At 56.2% G+C, this 17,781-nt stretch overlaps 2 protein-coding genes across 9 annotated transcripts in view; both read left to right on the top strand.

Annotated features, from left to right (window-relative positions):
- Nucleotides 1-11,045, top strand: part of CTNNBIP1 (catenin beta interacting protein 1) — a 40,402-nt gene extending 29,357 nt beyond the window's left edge. Inside the window, exons 3-5 of the mRNA XM_049775405.1 lie at nucleotides 4,538-4,655; nucleotides 4,783-4,873; nucleotides 10,753-11,045. Of these exons, the coding sequence (XP_049631362.1) occupies nucleotides 4,560-4,655; nucleotides 4,783-4,873; nucleotides 10,753-10,811 (246 nt within the window). The 5' untranslated portion in view covers nucleotides 4,538-4,559 and the 3' untranslated portion in view covers nucleotides 10,812-11,045. The remainder of the gene's footprint in view (nucleotides 1-4,537; nucleotides 4,656-4,782; nucleotides 4,874-10,752) is intronic.
- The window catches only part of CLSTN1 (calsyntenin 1), an 833,174-nt gene that overhangs the window by 744,568 nt on the left and 70,825 nt on the right, over nucleotides 1-17,781 (top strand). The gene's annotated exons all lie outside the window — the stretch shown is intronic.

Here is a 17,781-nt window from a genome sequence, read left to right as displayed (position 1 = left end):
CTCAGGGGGTACGTTAGAAATCGCTCCTGGTAGGCATGAAGGACCATATGGGATGCTGGGATTCAAACCATCATCTGTCCTGGATTGACTGTGAACAAGGCAAATGCCCTACCTCTGGTTTCTCTCTTTTTGCTTTGGGGTCACACAGTGGTGCTTAGACTGTGGGGAGGTGCTCTGGGAACTGTGAGGTATCGGGGTGACCCTCCTCACCACATTAAGTCTGCCCAGCGACCCTGTGTACTGTTTCTTTGTCTTTCATTTTTCGTTTTCTAAAGACTCTGAGATGCAGTGGGTGAAAACATTGTGCACATCTAAGGGGGCTTTTTTTCTGTTTTTAAAATGAGCAGAGTCTTTTTTTGTGGGGGTGGGATTGGTTTGGGTTTGGGAGCCGAACTAGATGTGCTCAGAGATCACTCCAGGGATCCAGGTACCTTAACCCTGTACCATCCATCAGGGGACTGGAGGTTGTTTTTTTATGGAAAGCCCCCCCCCCCCCTCCCTTGATGCTCAAGGGCTATTTCTAGCTCTGGCTCAGGAGTGACCCCTGGTGGTGCTCCAAAGTGTGAGCGTGTGGAGATGAGCCCGAATCCCGGGTAAGTGTGTACAAGGCAAACCTACTGACCCTGTACTGTTTCTCCAGCCCTGATGGATGGGTGGGTCTGGGGTCTGCGGGCAGTGGGGCTCAGGTGTCTGAAGGAACCTGGGAGGGCCCTGGGTGGTGATTTGGCAGGGCAGGACCGGAGGGACAGGACAGCCTGGAGGGCACTTGCCTTTCAGGGGACACTTGGTTTCCATTCCTGATGCCCCATCTGGTCCCCTGAGCACTGCCAGGTGTGGACAGAAATAACCCCTAAAAGTTAAAGTAGGTGTGTCAGTGTGTAGTGGGTCCATGCAGAGTGGGGGTCAATGTATGGAGTGAGTTGTGAGTGTAGGTTCGTGTGTGTGTCCATATGTGTGAGTCTTTGTGGGTTCATATGTGAGTGTGGGTCGGTGTGGACTGTATATCTGTGTGTGCAATTGGGTGCGTGTGGGTCCCAACTTCTTGACCTCCCCTTGTAACAGGGCTGTCCAGGAGGCTGTGCTTAGGCTGGGGTTCGACACAGCCCCCTACCACACACACATATCCTCCCCCAACCCCATGTCACCCCGACTTTCCAAGTGATCTCAGGGCTCTGAAGCAGAGGCCTGCGTGCTGGTGAGCAGGTAAACAAGTGGCAGCTGGCTATGCCCCCCACCACCCCTATCACCCCCTCCACATCTTCTCTACCCTTCCCACCTCCCTCCTGCAGACCTGTGGGCCTAGGACCAGCAGAGGTGCCCTGCCTGCAGTGCTCTTGGCTCACTCTGACCTTCTAGAATCGCCCACTCAGAGCATGCTCGAGTCTGGGGGTCTGTGACTTCGCCCACCCAAAAAACCTGTTCCCCAGGAAAGGAAACTTGTTCCCATCCTGCCAGCTTCTCCCTGCTCGGCTTCCAGAAAGTTCTTAGAGGGGAACTGGCTTCCATTCTCAGGGGGTTTACCGGAGACTTTGGGTTCTATTTCCAGTGAGAGCATCTGTGTGTGCAGGGTCTGTGACCCAGGGGTGTCTGTGGGCGCCCATGGTGAACAGGCCCGTGACTGCACTTGCTGATGGAGGACTGAGTGGTAGGCACTGCCACAATTTGCTGTACTGATGTGGGCTGATGTGGCATAACTTCCAGTCCTGAGCCTGGAACCAGAACTCAGTTTTGCAGTGGACCAGATGGCACATTTGCATGGCCAGGTCCCAAATCCAGACCCATGTAAATGCCACGGAGTGGGCCCCACTGCACCTTGGGGGCTCACGCCCCTGCAGCTTCTCCTGTTGGCCACACCATGGGTCCTGTTCGGGATGGAGTTGAACAGAGCAGCCGGGATGGCCCTGTTGTCGAAGAGAGGAGTGTGATGGGCAAGGCGGGTGCTCAGGGCTGCCTTCTGCCTGCCAGCAGCCCCAGTTGGTTCTCAGCAGGCATCAGGGCCAAGTCAATGCAGAATAAAGCTTGCAAAAGGCAGGAGTACTGTGTTCTTTGAGGCTCAGGTCTTCCCTTGAAGCAAGATGATGTGGGGGAGAAACCTGGTCCCCAAGGTCCTTCTGGCCGAGCTCACGGCAGGCGGGTGTCCAGCATGGTGGAAGGCTACGGAGGTGCACAGGGGTGACAGGGAGCCCTCAGGCCAGCAGGACTAGAAGATGGGGAGCCGAGTCTGCTCTGAGTCCCCATCAGTGAGGAGGGGGCAGGACCTCAGGGTCCTGGGGTGATGGCAGAACTGGGCTGCCATGTGCAGCTCTGAGGTCAGGCTCAGGGTTGAGCCCCTCAACCCTGGGGATTTGTGGGGGCTTTGGGCTTTGGTGCAGGGGACCCCGCTGGAATGCAGGTTCTTTTGTATGTGGCGACACCTAGTGGTCGCTCACCCGCCTGCTGCCCGGACTAACGCCCCGGGGAGATGCTCGGGAAAGCCGCAGGGTCCTGGCTGGCAGCCCCAGCTCACAGCCGAGTCTTTGGGGGGGTGCCTGGAGGCCAGAGCTGTGGAGCGACGCTGCTCTCCTCTGTCGACGTGGACAGGCAGGCTGTGCTCAGCCTCTTCCGGCTGCGCTGGGTTGCACAGAAGGGTGGTTGTGCATATGTGTGCGTGCTTGTGTGATTGTGCGTACATGTGTGTGCGTGGTTGTGAGTGTGCATGCAAGAGAGCGTGTGAGACGTGTGAGTTTGAGAGGACATACTGATTATGTGCGTGTATGTCTGTGAGTGAGTGAATGAGTGAGTGTGTGTGTGTGTGTGTGTGTGTGTGTGTGTGTGTGTGTGTGTGTGTGTGTGTCCTACAAGGGACTTTCAGAAGGCCAGAGTGATAGCAGTGGTAGGGCATTTGCCTTGCATGCAGCCAACCCAGGATAGACCCATTTTGATCCCTGGCATCCTATATGGTCCCACATGCCTGCCAGGAGCGATTTCTTTTTTTTTTTTTTTTTTTTTTTGGTTTTTGGTTTTTGGGCCACACCCGGCGGCGCTCAGGGGTTACTCCTGGCTGTCTGCTCAGAAATAGCTCCTGGCAGGCACGGGGGACCATATGGGACACCGGGATTTGAACCAACCACCTTTGGTCCTGGATCGGCTGCTTGCGAGGCAAACGCCGCTGTGCTATCTCTCCAGGCCCCTAGGAGCGATTTCTAAGCACAGAGTCAGGAGTAACCCCTGAGCACCGCTGGGTATGACCCCCCTCCAAAAAAAGGAGGGGATCTTTCAGGGCCAGACAATTTGCTGACATGAGGAGCCAAGAGGACCCAGAACCATTTTGGGGGCCGGAGAGATAGCATGGAGGTAAGGCGTTTGCCTTTCATGTAGAAGGTTATCAGTTCGAATCCGGCTTCCCATATGGTCCCCCGTGCCTGCCAGGAGCAATTTCTGAGCATGGAGTCAGGAGTTTCCCCTGAGCACTGCTGGGTATGACCCAAAAACCACACACACACACATACAAAAAAAAAAAAAAAGGCAAAACAGAACCATTTTGGCTCCTGTGTCAGGAAAGACTATGGGGGGACATTTGCAGGGAGAAGTTTGGAGGTGTGGGAAGATGCTCAGTGGGCAGGACCAGCTTTGCATGTGGGAGGCTGGGTTGATACTGGGGCACGGAGCTGGAAATAGCCCCTGAGGACCACCAGCTGTGGCCCCAAACATTTCCAAAATAAGAAAAAGAAAAAAGGAGCCAGAGCAATAGCACAGCGGGGAGGGCATTGGCCTTGCCTGTGCTTGACCTAGATTCTATCCCTAGCAGCCCACATGGTCCCCGAATCTCCAGAAGTGATTTCTAAGTGCAGAGCCAGAAGGAACCCCTGAGTGCCATTGGGTGTTCCCAAAAACCAAAAGAGAAAAAGGGGGGAAAAAAAGGAAAATTGGGGGACCAAGGCTCCTGTGCAGAGATTATGTGCTTCCCGATTATGGTAACCCCCCAAAAGCAGGGCCAGGAAGTGAGTCTGGGGGTGCTGGGGTGCAGGGCCACCTCTTCCCCCTCATTCCTTATTCCTCCTTGAGCAGGGAGGAGAAAGAACAGAACAAGGGTGCCCCATAGCACAGCTGGTCCCTTAGCCCCGGTGGACGGAATTGGGCAACATCTCCTGGGGTGTCCTGGCCCACCCCAGTCCCATTGCTCCCTGCCCAGGACTGGCCAACAGGGTGGGTGAGAAGCTGTGGCATGTTCTGACCCGCTGCTCCGCCCCACCAGCTGCCGCATTATTTCTGACTCATTCAGGAGCTACACTGTGTGTGTGTCTTTGTGTGTCTGTGTATCTTTGTGTTTGCATGTATCTATGTGTGTGTACATCTGTGTGTGTCTGTGCTTCTGTGTATATGTGTGTTTGTGAGACCCCCGACCCCTGCTCTCAGACCCTGTGGGTCCCTCCTCACTGCTTCCCACTGGGCCCCTCCACCCCAAAGCATATGACAGCCCCCCCAATCCTCATCAGCACCCCCTGTGTCCAGGGGATCTCTCCCTTCACCCACGTCTCTCCCTGACCCTTGCTTGCAGGGTCGTCAGAGCTGGCCAGGGGATGAACCGCGAGGGGACCCCCGGGAAGACTCCCGAGGAAGTGTACATCCAGCAGAAGGTCCGAGTGCTGCTCATGCTGCGGAAGATGGGCTCCAACGTGAGTATGGCGGGAACAGGCTGGGCTTGAGCCCATTGGGCCTGTGGGGGTGGTCCGTGTGACCCCTCGATCCCAGGGCGATGGGGCTGGGGGGTTGGCCCGGGCCCTCACTCCCTCTCACCCACAGCTGACAGCCAGTGAGGAGGAGTTTCTGCGCACGTACGCGGGGGTCGTGAGCACCCAGATGAGCCAGCTGCCACCACATGCCATCGACCAGGGTGAGCCCCTTTGCGGGGAGGTGTCCGGGGCACAGGAGGCAGCAGACAGAAGGAGCCCCTTTGCGGGGCACGTGGAGGGGCAGGGTGCGCCCTGAGCCCTGTAGTGGCCCCCTGCCCTGCTCTGTGTCTGAGAAGCCCCACAGCCCCGAGTGGTTCCAGGTGCCCGGCTTTCATGGCAGCCCCTAACAGGTGACTCTGGGCATTGAGTTGGCTTCCTGGCCCCACCTGTCACACCTTTGGTCAGAAGGAACATGACAACCTGGCTGGGCCAGGAATGGGGTACTGGGGGGCATCTAGAAGCTCGTGTCCCCTCCTCTCCTCTCCTGGGTCTCATGGTGGGTCCCTCAACGGGTTTGGGGCAGCTACCTCTACCCCCCCCCACCCCAGGGAGGGCCTGGCTCTTCGACTCCATGGATGTTCTGTGGTTCCAGTAGTTGGTGGGTCCCAGTGTCAGATGACCTGGTGCCTGAGTGAGCAGGAGTGGGCGGGTCATCATTTGGACTGCCAGGGGTGCTCTATATTCTGGGTTCTGGAGTAGATTTTCCAAGTCCCAGTATAGATAGATTCCCTGTGTAGACCATGTGACAGGTACTCACTGGAGACTTTTCCAGTGACCACCTTTATGTGATCTTGTACTTTCCTAGTTATGCCTTTTTGTAAACTCTTATTTATTTATTTATTTATTTATTTATTTATTTATTTATTTAGGTTCTTGAACCACACCAGGTGGTGCTCAAGGGTTACTCCTGTCTCTATGCTCAGAAATCACTCCTGTTAGGCTTGGTGGACCATATGGGTTGCCGGAAATCAAACCCAGGTTGGCCACATGTAAGGGAAACAGAAAACGCCCTCCGTGCTGTGTTATCGCTCCAGTTCCTCTTATTTATTTTTTGAGCCGTACCCAGCAGTGCTCAGGACTTACTCCTGGCTCTGCACGCAGGGGTTACTCCTGGTGGTGCTCAGGGGACCAAGAGGGCTGCAGAAATTGACCCAGGATGGCATATGCAAGGCGAGCCTTACTTCTGTACCATCTTCTCGGCCTTGAACTAATTATTTTGGTATGATGAGAGGATTTGAGTCACACCCGGCTGTGTTTAAGGCTTACTCCTGACTGAGCTCAGGGATCACTCCCAGCAGAGCTCAGGGCGCCTTATGTGATATGGGAGCTCGGACCCAGGCTATATGCAAGGCAAGCACCCTGCCCTCTTCCCTGTCTCCAGCCCCTGTCCAGTATTTTAGAAACTCACAGTACTGTCACCTGGTCCAAAACTGTGGCCCAGCTGCAGTGACTGGGAATTGTGTCCCCCAGTCCTTCTGCCTGGCCAGAGGACCCCCCCCCCCCAGGGCCAGCCAAGCAAGGCCTCCTGTGAGTCTCATGGCTGCTGTCCTCTGGGCCGCCTGTCTGACCCAAACCCCCTGATGCCTGACAGGAGTGCTGGGGGAACCAGAAAGGCAAACAGCGACTTTCTCAGAGTGCCCAGAGATGCCCAGACAAGCCACCCTCGGTTTGGCAGTGTCCGTCCGCCCAACCATAGCTGGCCCAGACCCAGATCCTGGCCTCCCTGGGGTGGAGACTCAGCTTGCATGCAGGCCCTCACTTGCCTGCTCCTGGTGGCGCCTCTCAGGCTCTGTGCTGGGTGGGGAGGGCTGGAGCGGCAAGGCTGGGGCCGCAGGGCTGGATCTGGCTTCCAGAGGGGCCAGAGCCCGGCGTTGAAAACCAACCCCACAAACTGGAACACAGAAACCGGCCGTGATCGTCTGCTGCCAACAGGTGGCGCTGCCTCTCAACAAATGTGTGGGGTGCAAGGCTGAGCTGGGTTCTATCCCAGTCAAGACCTGAAGCTGCCTCCCTCCCTGAGGTCCCCCCATCCCATCTTCACACTTTTGCACACTCCCCCCGGACCGCCCAGACCCTCTACACACACACAAACTCATAGAACCCTTATGTGCTCACACAAACTCATAGAACCACAAACACATGCACTCGGCATGCTCACATACGTTTACACATATGTACACAGACACATATAGGCATGTCAAACCGTCACACTCACATAGAGTCACACACATGTCCCCAGATTCAAGCGCTCACACGGATGCTCACAGCTCTCGCAGCTGGGGGCCCATCTGGCTCACCCCTCGCTCCCACTCTGCAGCCTGAGTTGCTGGCTCTATCTGCTCATGTTTCAACCTCCCGTGCAGTCTTTTCTAGAATCTTCTCTCACACCCTCTGCTCTCGCACCCCCTGCTGTGTTGGGGGGGTGTTTTCTGCCCCCAGCCCTTAACTCAATGGGTCGCAGAGGACTAGCTGTGGCAGTGTCTGGGGCAGAGACTAGCTTCGTCCTGGCCCCAGGCCTCCCATTCTCTGTGTTTGTTGGCTCCAAGCATCAACTGAGCTGGGGCCACCCTGTCCCCCGGGAGATGTCTCTTTTGTTCCGGACCCCTGGGGTGACAAGCCTACCTGCTGGGGTTCTGGGTCCTCTCCCTCCCTCCCTGAGGCCTCTAGCCTTCTCCCAGAGGCTCAGGTGATAACAAACTGGAATAAAATTACAACCAGGCCCTGGGAGAATCAGCAATGGGATGAGAAAAGTCAGGGGGAGTGGGGGGGGGGGCTTGGACTGTGACCCGAATCTCAGCCCGGCCCAGGAGAAGAGCTAATTGGCCATGGAGCTGGTTTGGCACACACACACAGAGGGATCCAGAACCGGGGCTAGGAGCCTGCAGAGACAGCTGTGGGCACAAGCCAGAACTCTGGTCCAACTGATCTCGGGATTGCAGGAGGTCTGGGGTCCAGTTGGGGGACATCAGGAGTCCTGGGCAGGACAGGCTAACAGACAGGAAGGGTGCAGGGTTGGGTGCTATAGAGAGATGAGAGGCTGCATGGTGGGGGAGCCAGGAGCAGGCAGGGTGAGGGGCTGTGAGGGCAGCAAGGGACCCGACTTTAATGAAAGAGCCTCGGGTACCTTTTTCCAAAGGGGGGCTGGGAAGAAACATGGTGACAGCCTTTGGGGAAATGAGCACATGAGGGTCACAGCCCCTAGAAATGGGGGACAACTGAGGCCCCCCCGGGTGCTGAGCTTGGCCTACCCCAGCGCTGATCTTTTGTTTTGTTTTGGGGCCACACCTGACTGCACTCAGGAGTTATTTCTAGCTGTGCTCAGAAGTCGCTCCTGGCAGGCTCAAGGGACCATATGGGTCCCCGGCAGGGAATCGAATCCAGGTCTGTCCTGGAGCAGCTGTGTGCAAGGCAAACACCCTACCACTTTTCTATCTCTCTGGCCCCAAGTGCTGGTCTTAATGGTGCTGGTGGAAAACCAATACTGCTTTTGGGATGAGGAGGAAGGACCCACGCCCAAGGCCTGGAAGTGGCCAGGAACGGCTCCTTGCAGGATGCTCATGGCCTTTCACCCCCAGCATGCTCAGCGGGTGCCCTGACACCTCAGAAGCCGGGGCTGTCCAGGGCTGCCAGGTGGTATTTGTGGGTTTTTGTCTGATGAGGCAAAAGCCCCCAAAGCCAGCAGGTCCTAGACCCCAAAATGGCTGTGGATAGTCCAGGGCCAGCTCAAGGCTCGGTGTCCATCGTACCCAGCAAGCCTGGATGTATGAGAGAGCCTGACAACACAGCGGATCACACATGCCCCATCTCTGCCCTCAGGTGCCCTGCACACATTGTTTCCGGCAGGGGGTGTCTGCTCTTGGCTGCTCCTCCTTGGCATCAGCTGTGAGCAGGACTTGGCAGAGTCTGGCAGGAAAGCCACTGCCAGCTGTGCCCAGTGCAGGGGTTATCGGGGATAGGGTGGCAGTGAATGGTCAGCACCTCCTGAGGCTTGGGACTGTGAGTGACCCCAGCGGGTGTGGACAGCTGCACCATCTCCGGATGGGGGGTGTCTGAGCACCCGTTTGGGAGGCTTTCTCAAGCCCCACTGCCCTTTGTGCCCCAAGGAGGGCTGGCCCGCCTCTGGAAGCCACACACGCCCGGTCACCCCATTGTCTGCTGCTGCCCCCTCCTCTGACCTCCTGCATGTTTGTCATTTTTCGCCCCACAGCCTCACTCATGCCAGACTGGTTCTGTTAAAGACGCAGAGCCTGCCTGTCCTGTTAAAGGGCCGGTGCCAGCTTACTCCAGGACATGGGGGCAGACAAAAGTGGGGAAGAAAACCGGAGAGATGGCACAGCAGTAGGCCATTTGCCTTGCACGCAGTCCGGGATGGACCAGTTTCGGTTCCCAGCATCCCATATGGTCCCACAGCCTGCTAGGAGCTATTTCAGAGTGCAGACCCAGGAGGAGCGAACCCCTGAGCACCGCCGGGTGTGACCCAAAAACCAAAAGAGAAGTGTAGGAGAATACCCCCTCTGTGCCCCCCTGAAACAGCTCAGTCCTCTGGAAGCCAAGCAGTGCCCTGAGCCTCCTTCATGCCCTCATCCCTATGTGGCCTGGAGAAGGTCACCCTCCTGGCCTGGCCAGTGCCAGCCTGCTGGAGGGCACCAGTGCACATCCTAGCCAGGCTGCCATGCGTGTGGTTCCCTCTGGGTCCCACTGCAGCCTTGCAGCCTCCGCCTCTCTCTGGGGGTGCCTGTGCTATTTCTGCACCCGAAGCTCAGGCACAGAGGCCCCAAGGTCCCCCGTGAGAAAGCCCTCGAGGCAGAGGCAGGCTGGGGGGGGCCACCCTGAGCCCGCTGGATGGAGATGCTCGAGAGGATGTGATGTCATCGGGCTCCCACGTTGCTATGAAAGGGCCACGCGGCGCCAGTGCGTGGTCCTGGGCCTCAAGCGAGAACAGAACGTTCCCAGAAGCCGGGGACGCGCTTTGCAGGGGCTCCCCTAGCTCAGAAGCTGCATTCCAAGAGAAAAGCAGTTTGTTTTTTGGGGGGAGGCTGGTGGTAGGTTCCCCGGTGTCACCTCTGCTGCTGTTCCCTTGGGCTTGGTGCCTCTCTACCCCCCTGTGTCTATGTCTTCCCCCTCCTCCCCCCCCCCCGCCCCCCCGCCTGTGGGTGGCTGGGCCTTACAGAGGACCAGTAGGAGGCTGTCACTCCCAGGGGGAGAGGGGGTCCCTCTTCGCCAGAGAGTGACACAGACTCTGGGGGTGGAATTCTGCCCTCTCCCCGACTTTCACACGCCAGGAGCTCCGTCATGCACCGCCTACCCGCCCACCCTCTACTGGCCCTTCCTGTGTCAGCTCCCACACATCCCAGTTCCTCCCGGGGACAGAAGGGAGGGGTGCCTGAAAGACCACAGCTCCGCTGGCAAGACACCCCTTAGGAAATGGAGTGAAACTCGCAGGCCCTTCTGGCCATACTAAGCCCGGGGTCAGTGCACAGTCCCTGCTCCCCCGCCCTCAAGCTCTGCTGGTCCATGTCCCAGCCCATCTTAGGGACAACAAGACAAAGGAAATGATCTCATGAGCCCTGGCCTGGACACAGTCCCCAATCCAGGATTAAAAATAACCACAAGAAAGCTGGTGGCCCGTGGCGCTGGGTGCCTGCGGGAGCCCACAGCACAGGCCTGGCCTTGCGCCTCGGAGCAGGTGTTGTTTGGTTTTGGGGACAGAGGGAAGGGCTTCGAGAACTGGGGAGGAGCCAGAACCTCCAAAAGAGGCTGAAATCTGAGGGCCTGGAGCCATAGCACTACAGGGAGGGTGTTTGCCTTGCACGCGGCCGACGTGGGTTCTATCCCTGGCATCCCATGGGGTCCCCCAAGCACTGCCAGGAATGACCCCTGAGCACAAAGCCAGGAGTAACCCCTGAGTGCCACCAGGTGTGTGGCAGTCCCCGGCTTTGATGTGGCCGAGACTGGGCCCTGTCCACAGCCCCTCCTGCAGTCCCTGAGCTGCACCCCAGGGTCTGGAGGGGTTGCCCCAGCCAACACTGTCTCCCTGCAGGCGCCGAGGATGTGGTGATGGCCTTCTCCAGGTCGGAGACGGAGGACCGCAGGCAGTAGCCCTGGACACGTGGACACCCTCGCCAGGCAAGGGCCCAAGACCCATGTGGACCCCGAAGGGCTGAGCAGCGGCTCACCCCCCCACTGCTCCGCCGCCTCCCACTGCTCCCCTCCCCGCCTCCACGCCATCCACCGGGGCTGCCACCGAGCACGAAGCCCTGGGCAGACCGTTCCGATGGGCTCCATGGGACAGACTCGCGATTGGCTGCAGGAAGAAACCTTTTTATTTTTAAATCTTGACCAACGGAAACCTTGTATTTTTATTTCTGACTCTTTATTTTGTAAGAAAACAACAAAAACAACAAAAACAAACAAAATACTTGCGCCTGGGTCTAGGGCTGGATTGGGATGTGTTGGGGGACGGAAGGGGTTCTGATTGGCTGCAGGTGCTGGGACAGCGTCCTCTTCTCTCCCTCCCCTTTCTCATCTACAGTTTCTCTGTCTCTCTTCCGGTCTCTCTCTCTCTCTCTCTCTCTCTCTCTCTCTCTCTCTCTCTCTCTCTCTCTCTCTCTCTCTCTCTCTCTCTCTCTCCCTCCCTCTCTCTCTCCTACAGTCTCTGCCTCTGTCTTTTCCCTCTCTGTCTCCATTTCAGTATGTCTCTCCTCTCTCTCTTCTAGACTGTTTCTTCCTGTCTTTCCCCCCTCTCTCCCTTTCTCTGGCTCCATCTCTGTATCTCTCTTTTTTTTTTTTTTTTTGGTTTTTAGGGTCACACCTGGCATCGCTCAGGGGTTACTCCTGGCTCTATGCTCAGAAATCGCTCCTGGCAGGCTCCGGGGACCATGTGGGATGCCGGGATTCGAACAACCGATCTTCTGCATGCAAGGCAAACGCCTTACCTCCATGCTATCTCTCCGGCCCCTGTATCTCTCTTTTACAGTCTCTCTATCTCTGTCCCTCTCTCTGGCTCCATCTCTGTATCTCTTTCTCTTATCACACTCTTCTCACCTACAGTCTCTCTGTCTCTTTCTGTCCCCCATCTGTGTCTGTCTCTCACTCTCACACTCACTCACTCATACTGGATCTGGGACATCAGGCACTCTATTTGACTAAATAAGAGGAAGAAGGGAATAAATCACCCCCAGAGCTGTAGCTGTCCGTGTTTGAGCTTGTGTGAGTGTCCGTGGGTGTCTGCTTTCCCACTGGTCACCAGGAACTGCTCTAGCACGCAAAGGGCGGGTTGATTCCACCTGGGCCCACAGGGGATGCTCCTACTTTGTCTGGGTGACCTGAGAGGTGACCGCTGGGTGGTCATGAACGAGCCCATCACCCTCACTGCCCCTCAGGCTCACACATCCAGGCCCAGGTGAGGCATAAAGGCACCCCCACGCCCCACATCTGTGTCTGAGTGTGGGCGACCCTGGACTTAGTGACTCAGTTCTTTTTTGTTTTGTTTTTTTGTTTTTGGGTCACACCCAGGGCAGGCCTCAGGGGGTCACTCCTGGCTCTGTGCTAAGAAATCACTTTTGGCAGGCTCGGGGGACCATATGGGATGCCTAGAATCAAACCCAGGTCCATCCTGGATCGGCTGCTTGCAAAGCAAACGCCCTACCACTGTGCTCTCTCTCCAGGCCCCTCTTATAGTTCTAAGCCCAAGGAGGTGCTGGGGCCCAGGTGGGCAGACAGGAGCTGCACCTGGAAACCAGACCTTTGTGCAGGAAACAAGACCCCTCTGGACATGGAGTTCCCAGAAGACATCCCCATTGCTGAAAGAGTGGGAACCAGTCCTGTGGGGCTCTGTCCTGTCAGCACCATTGCCAGGTGATCTTACTGGCCAGCGAACTCAAGGACCCACAACCTGGCACTGCACAAAGCTTTTGACAGGAGCTATTAGAAGGGAGCTGGTGGTCCCATCGCGCCCTGCAGGGACAGCTCCTAGTGGCACAGACCTACAGGGAGGTGGGAAGGCCTGCCTCTGTCCTGCTGAGTCCTGGTTCCCCACTCCCACGTCTGAGTGGAGGTGACAGGGTGCCAAAGGGCACCTGCTGCAGACCAGGACCCTCTCTCACCGAACCCCTGCCCGGGCCAAGCCTGCACCCCCCCCCCTTTCTGCAACCCTCATCCCTCCCAGTCTGCCGCAGTGAGCTGTGGTTGAATGGGGAGACCAGTGAGGCCCCAGCCAGGCCCCTCTCCCTCCTCCCCACCCTGCACCCTCCTCCTCCCTTACTGTTCCTCCTCCTCCTGATCCTTCTATCCTCCTCTCCTTTCTTCTAGTTCCTCCCTCCCCTTCTTCCCTTTTGCTCATTCCTCCCCTTTCCTCTCTCTTCCTCCTGCTCTCCTGTTTCCCTCCCTCATCCTCCACCCCATTCCTCCTCTCCATCCCTCCTCTTCTTGGGTATATAGGAAACGGAGCAAGTCAGCAAGTCAGGTGCCTCATAGCCCCCACCCTTCCATCCTGACTCCTCCCCTCCCTCCCCTGCACCCCATCCTCTTTTCTTCTCCCTCCTCCCCTCCCTCTTCTCCCCTCCTCCCCCTCTTCCTCCCCCTCCTGCTCCTTCTCATACTTCACCCTTCCCTCCCAGGTGCCCCTGCAGATCTGACCATGGCTCCAGGCTGAGCTGGTTTTTCTAGAATAGGTTCCTGTTCTTTGTCTTCCCTCTTCCTCCTGTTTCACCCCTTCCCCAAAGGCAGCACCCACTGTCTAGCCTCAAAGTTCACCTGTCCCCAGGTGGCAGGTAAAAGGGGACTGGGCTTTTCCGGGACTGCACTGTACTAGGTGGAAGGTGCTCAGGGCTGGGACCCCAGAAGGAGCCTCGGCCCTGCTTTCCAGTGTGGGACCCCTCAATGCAGACCCTGCTTAGAGTGAGCAGCGAGCTCAGGAGTGGGGGCCACACACAAATATATACACATACACCTGCTCTCAATCATTCAGCACTTGGGTTTGTTTTTGTTTTATTTTGGGGGGGGGTCACATCCGGCAGCACTTGGGTTTCCTGGCTCTGTGCTCAGAAATCGCTCCTGGCAGGCTCAGGGGACCATATGAGATGCCTCGGATCAAACCTGGATCTGTCCTGGATCTACAGTGTGCAAGGCAAACACCCTACCGCTGTGCTATCTCTCTGGCCCCTCATTCGGGACTTGGGACAGCTGGGAGAGCAGAGGAAGTCCCAAAGAAGGATCCTGAAAACCTGACACCTTCTCTTGCCTGAGCCCTGGGGTCACAGGGCAATGAACCCCCTCTCTGTGCCCAATGAGCATGTGCCCTTAGGATTGATGTTCCAGGGTCCACCCCTCCCCTCCCATTTAAACTGAGTGGACCCAGGAAGGGCCCAATCCTTGGTCATGAACTATTGGTTTAAAAACTCAGCCAGGGGGCCGGGCAGTGGCGCTAGAGGTAAGGTGCCTGCCTTGCCTGCGCTAGCCTTGGATGGACCGTGGTTCGATCCCCCGGCATCCCATATGGTCCCCCAAGCCAGGAGCGACTTCTGAGCGCATAGCCAGGAGTAACCCCTGAGCGTCACGGGTGTGCCCCCCCCAAAAAAAAACAAACAAATCAAAACAAAAAAAATAAGAAAAATAAAAACTCAGCCAGGTCTTGACTCTACATAGCCAGCATGGGAGGTGGGGGGCCAGCTATCCCGGAGTGCTGTAAGGAACCCCATGTTCTCAGACCCAATGTGGGAGCTGAGGAGCCCAGAGCTCTCCTTGTTTGTCCCAAGCACCAGGCCCAAGATGGATAAGCTTGAGCCCTCCGACCTCCCCAAGCTTGCTCTGCTGTCCTAGGGATGTGTGGAGACACTGTGGGGTACAGCAGCCCTCCTAGGCCTCAGCACCCCTTCTTGCCCAGTTGCTCCCCCCAAACCATAGTGAGTAACTGGAAGGTCAGGTGCTAAAGATGGGGGTGTTTCCCTTATACCCCCAGACATCTGCTCTAATCCAATGCTCATCGTGCCTCACCAGGGGAGGGTCCTGGCAAGGCCCATTGCTTGGGGAGGGGTGTCAGAGCTTTGTGACCCCTCCAGAAGGGTAAGTTCTAGGGGGACAGTCACCTCAGGGGGTGGACAGTGGCTCTGTCTGCTGGAGGATCAGGTGGGCTGAGGAAGTGCTTTCTAGAGAGACCCTGCGGGCTGGAGAGATAGCATGGAGGTAAGGCATTTGCCTTTCTTGCAGAAGGATGGTGGTTCGAATCCCAGATGGCATCCCATATGGTCCCCTGAGCCTGCCAGGAGCGATTTCTGAGCATAGAGCCAGGAGTAACCCCTGAGCGCTGCCGAGTGTGACCCAAAAACCAAAAAATAAAAAAAAAATTAAAAAAAAAAAATAGACTCTGGGTCGGAGAGATAGCACAGCGGCATTTGCCTTTCAAGCGGCCGATCCAGGACCAAAGGTGGTTGGTTCGAATTCTGGTGTCCCATATGGTCCCCTGTGCCTGCCAGGAGCTATTTCTGAGCAGACAGCCAGGAGTAACCCCTGAGCAATACCGGGTGTGACCCAAAAACCAAAAAAAAAAAAAAAAAAAAAAGAATTAGATTGGGGCCAGGAAGGTGGCGCTAGAGGTAAGGTGTCTGCCTTACAAGCGCTAGCCAAGGAATGGACCGCAGTTCGATCCCCCGGCGTCCCATATGGTCCCCCCAAGCCAGGGGCGATTTCTGAGCACATAGCCAGGAGTAACCCTGAGCGTCAAACGGGTGTGGCCCAAAAACCAAAAAAAAAAAAATAGACTCTGAAGCACAGAGGCCAGACCCCCAGAGGCAGCCTGGGTGACCTCTAACCCCAAGAGGTCTCTGTGTCTTCGTCTTCTTGTTTGTATTTGGGGAGGAAAAATGGACCATACTCTGTGGTGCTCAGAGTTCACTCCTGGTTTTGAGTGCAGGGATCTCCCTATTGGGTGCCAGGGATCATCTTGGATTGTCCATGTGCAAGGCAAGAGCCCTCCCCAGTGTCTGGAATCTTCCTTCTCAGGCTCATGAAGTCTGCCAGCTCAATTTTTTCTTGCTTTAGAAGTGAGCTGAGCACTACCTGGTTTCCAGGACACCCCAAGACTGAGCCCAGGCTTTGTCTGAGGGGTACCCTTGGCCTACTAGAGATGGGAGCAGAGGAGATAGGGACCCTGGGGAACGAGGGGGCCTGAACCAAACTGTGTTGCCAGGCAAAGGAAGTGAGTAGGAGCTGGAAGCAAAGGGGGCGACCTCTAGTCTTTCCTGCCTGTGTGGCTCAGCCCCCCCATGGGATTTAGGGTGGGGCTCACCGAGCCTGTGGTAGCCCAGGATTGTAGTTCTTGGCTGCACCCCACACCCCAGAGTGGGGCAGCCAGAGGAGCCCAGGAAAGAGGCAAAGTTTGGGGGCAGGTAAGTTGAGGCTGGAGTGTGGGGTGGCAGGGAACCACCTCTCACACACACAGCCTTTGATGCCCATTGAACTGGCCTGTCTGCTCATGCCAGTCTTCCCCGACTTGTGTAGTTTAGTCTACGTCTAGAGGAACAGAGAAAGTGGGGGACCTGCTCTCGTCCCTCCTCCCTGGTGCTCCTGAGGGAATATGGAGGACAGAAGACAGAAAGGTTAAGAGATTCAGGGGCCGGGAAGGTGGCGCTAGAGGTAAGGTGTCTGCCTTGCAAGCCCTAGTGTAGGATGGACCTCGGTTCGATCCCCCGGCATCCCATATGGTCCCCCCAAGCCAGGGACGATTTCTGAGCGATTTCTGAGTGCATAGCCAAGAGTAACCCCTGAGCGTCAAAAACCAAAATCAAAACAAAACAAAAAAAAAGAGATTCAGATTTTTTGTGGGGCTGGGTCCCTGGATTCTGAACAAGGAGGGACGCTGTATTGTAAGGATCACGTGATGTTTTCCTTTTTTTGGTTTTTGGGCCACACCCGTTTGACACTCAGGGGTTACTCCTGGCTATGTGCTCAGAAATCGCCCCTGGCTTGGGGGGACCACATGGGACGCCGGGGGATCGAACCGCGGTCCTTCCTTGGCTAGCGCTTGCAAGGCAGACACCTTACCTCCAGCGCCACCTACCCGGCCCCACGTGATGTTTTCTTTTGTTTTTGATTTTTGGGTCACACCCAGTGGCGCTCAGGGGTTACTCCTGGTTCTGCGCTCAAATATCGCTCCTGGCAGGCTCGGGGGACCATACAGGATGTTGGGATTTGAACTGGAGTCCATCTGGGGTTGGCTGCATGCAAGGCAAATGCCCTACTGCTATGCTATCTCTCTGGCCCTAGGATCACATGTTGTAAACCACATGTTAGGCTTCTCTTTCTCAAGCCTAAGTTTCCAGTAACACTGCCCCGAGCTACCTACCTGATCATATCAAGTAACCTATCTGGAAAGGACAGGAGTTAGCAGTAGGAAATTACCCTAGACCAGTGGTCGGCAACCTGTGGCTCCCGAGCCACATGTGGCTCTTTACACTTTTAATTTGGCTCTTCTGTGTGCCAGGCGGCTGCTCCAGGAGTCAGGACTCTGCTCCTAGCCTCTGTCAGTGTGCGCCCTGTGTGGCTCTCAAAATAAATTTCAATCGTGGTTTTGACAAGATTTGGCTCAGTTGAAAAAAAGGTTGCTGATCACTGCTAGACAACAGCCTATCAGTGTAAAGATCAGCAGAAGCTAGAATCTCCCTAAATTCCCTCCCTATATAAACCAGTTTATGTCGTCTCCTCTGGGAGACAGCCTTGACCTATCAGTATGGGGACTGTGACTGACAGAAGAGTGTTTTGCTTTTGTTTTTGTTTTGGGGAAGTGCTCCGGGGTTATTCCTGGCTCTGTGTTCCCAAATAGCTTCTGGCAGACTCAGGGCCATATGGAATGCCAAGAATTGAACCCAGGTCCATCCCAGGTCAGCTGCATGCAAGGCAAATGCCCTACCGCCATGCTATCTCTCTAGCCTTGGAATAAAGTTTTGTTTTGCTTTACTCCAAAAATTGTGTGGTCTCATCCTTCGACTCCGTACCCTAACATTTTTGGCTTTTGGATCACACCTGGTGGTGCCCAAGGATTCCTCAAGGCTCTACACTCAAAAATTACTCCTGG

The sequence above is a fragment of the Suncus etruscus genome, chromosome 6 (assembly GCF_024139225.1).
Source record: "Suncus etruscus isolate mSunEtr1 chromosome 6, mSunEtr1.pri.cur, whole genome shotgun sequence".
Lineage (NCBI taxonomy): Eukaryota > Metazoa > Chordata > Mammalia > Eulipotyphla > Soricidae > Suncus > Suncus etruscus.
Note: the sequence above shows the minus strand (reverse complement) of the source record. Positions and strands in the feature narration are given on the sequence as shown.